We start from the raw sequence: 1,507 nt of genomic DNA on the forward strand, positions 1-1,507 counted from the left end.
TGGAGAGGTCGAGGCCAGCAGGGGACGAGGTGGCGGCGGAGGGCGGGGGATAGTGAGGGGGCGCATCGTCCTTGCGGCGCCGCCGGGTGCGCACCTCCAGGCAGTTCTGGCCCTTGAGGTGGCGCTGCAGGTGGTCCTCCTTGGCGAAAGCCTTGTGGCACAGGTGGCACTCGTAGGGCCGGTCCCCTGTGTGCAGGTGCATGTGGTTCTTGAGGTCGTAGCTGTGCAGGAAGCGGGCTGGGCAGTGCGAGCACGAGTAGGGGCGCTCTCCGGTGTGCTTCCGCATGTGGATCTTCAGCTTGTCATTCCTGGCACAGGCAGGGGTGCGGGGGGAAGGGAGCCGGTCAGGAGGGGATCCCTGGATCCTCTGGGCCAGGTTCCCTGGCCTCGTCCACTCCCGTCCCCTCGCGCTCCTTTCCCTATTTCTGCTCCGGGAGACCCTTGCTGACTTAGCCCCAGGTTAACCACCTGCCTCCAGCACAGTCAGATCTCTAAGGTCCCAGATCCACCTTCCTTGACTTTCTTTCTCCTGGTCTCTCGCCTCAGCCTGGGGACCACCCCACAGTCCCTCCAGGATCCTCTCCCTCCACACCCCGGGTCTCACAATCCCTTTCTCCCCTGCGCACTGCCCCCCCACATGGCCCCTGCTGGGCCTCCTCCCCATGGTGCTCACCGGGTGAAACGGACGCCGCAGACTTCACAGGCGAAGGGCTTCTCACCCGTATGGGTCCTCATGTGGCGTGGCAGTTTGCCCGCCCCGTGGATGATCTTGTGGCAGACTGGGCACTCCTGGGGCATCTGAGAGCGGCGTTTGCGCACTAGCTTGTCCTGGCTGTCCAGGCCTGGAGGCAGGGTGTCCTGGTGCAGGGAACTGAGGTAGGCCATCAGGTCGGGATCGATGGCATCCTCGTCTGAGCCCAGCTCCTCTGGGGACAGTGGGGGCCCGCCGCCCTGTGCTAGCCCATAGGGCGGGGGGTACACCAGCTCCTCCTCTTCTTCCTCACCCTCGCAGGCCTCGTAGCTCAGGGGCCCCTCGGGGGGTGAGGCAGCCCCTGTGGGAGGGCTGTAGCTGTCTCCCAGCCCGCTGCCCACTCTGCCCGCCTCCTCCTCCTCCTCGTAGGTGAAGGGATGGGTGGGCACTGTGGGCACCTCGGGCACCAGGTGGTTGGCCCGGGCCCCCTTGGTCTGCAGGAAAGCTTTGCGGGGCTTTCGGCTGCGGCGGGCAACAGGCCGAGGAGGCGGCGGCGGCGGCGGCGGGAGGGGTGCCTGTGGAGGGCTGTCGTCACCGTTGGGGACTCCCGAAGCTGAGGCGGTGGCTGTACAGGCGAAGGCTTCCAGGTACTGGCGCGCGCGCTCACAGTCGTCCTCGTCCGGGCTGGGCGCCTCTAGTCCACTGCCCTGCAGAATCTCCATGCAGGCCGCAATGACACAGGGAATCTCCAGTAGCCGTGCAGCCTGCAGTACGGCCGGCATGTTGGCGCTGCTGGTGGTCAGGGTGGCTGTGTAG

The 1,507-nt window shown here is 66.6% G+C and overlaps 1 protein-coding gene across 1 annotated transcript in view; it reads right to left on the reverse strand.

Annotated features, from left to right (window-relative positions):
- Positions 1-1,503, reverse strand: part of ZBTB7B (zinc finger and BTB domain containing 7B) — a gene marked incomplete at its 5' end in the record, with an annotated part of 3,535 nt that extends 2,032 nt beyond the window's left edge. The window contains 2 exons of the mRNA XM_010838437.1: positions 4-308; positions 674-1,503. Coding sequence (XP_010836739.1) covers positions 4-308; positions 674-1,503 — 1,135 coding nt within the window. The remainder of the gene's footprint in view (positions 1-3; positions 309-673) is intronic.
- Between the last annotated feature and the right edge of the window lie 4 nt (positions 1,504-1,507).

The sequence above is a fragment of the Bison bison genome, unplaced genomic scaffold (genome assembly GCF_000754665.1).
Source record: "Bison bison bison isolate TAMUID 2011002044 unplaced genomic scaffold, Bison_UMD1.0 scf7180017864093, whole genome shotgun sequence".
In the NCBI taxonomy this organism is placed as follows: Eukaryota; Metazoa; Chordata; class Mammalia; order Artiodactyla; family Bovidae; genus Bison; species Bison bison.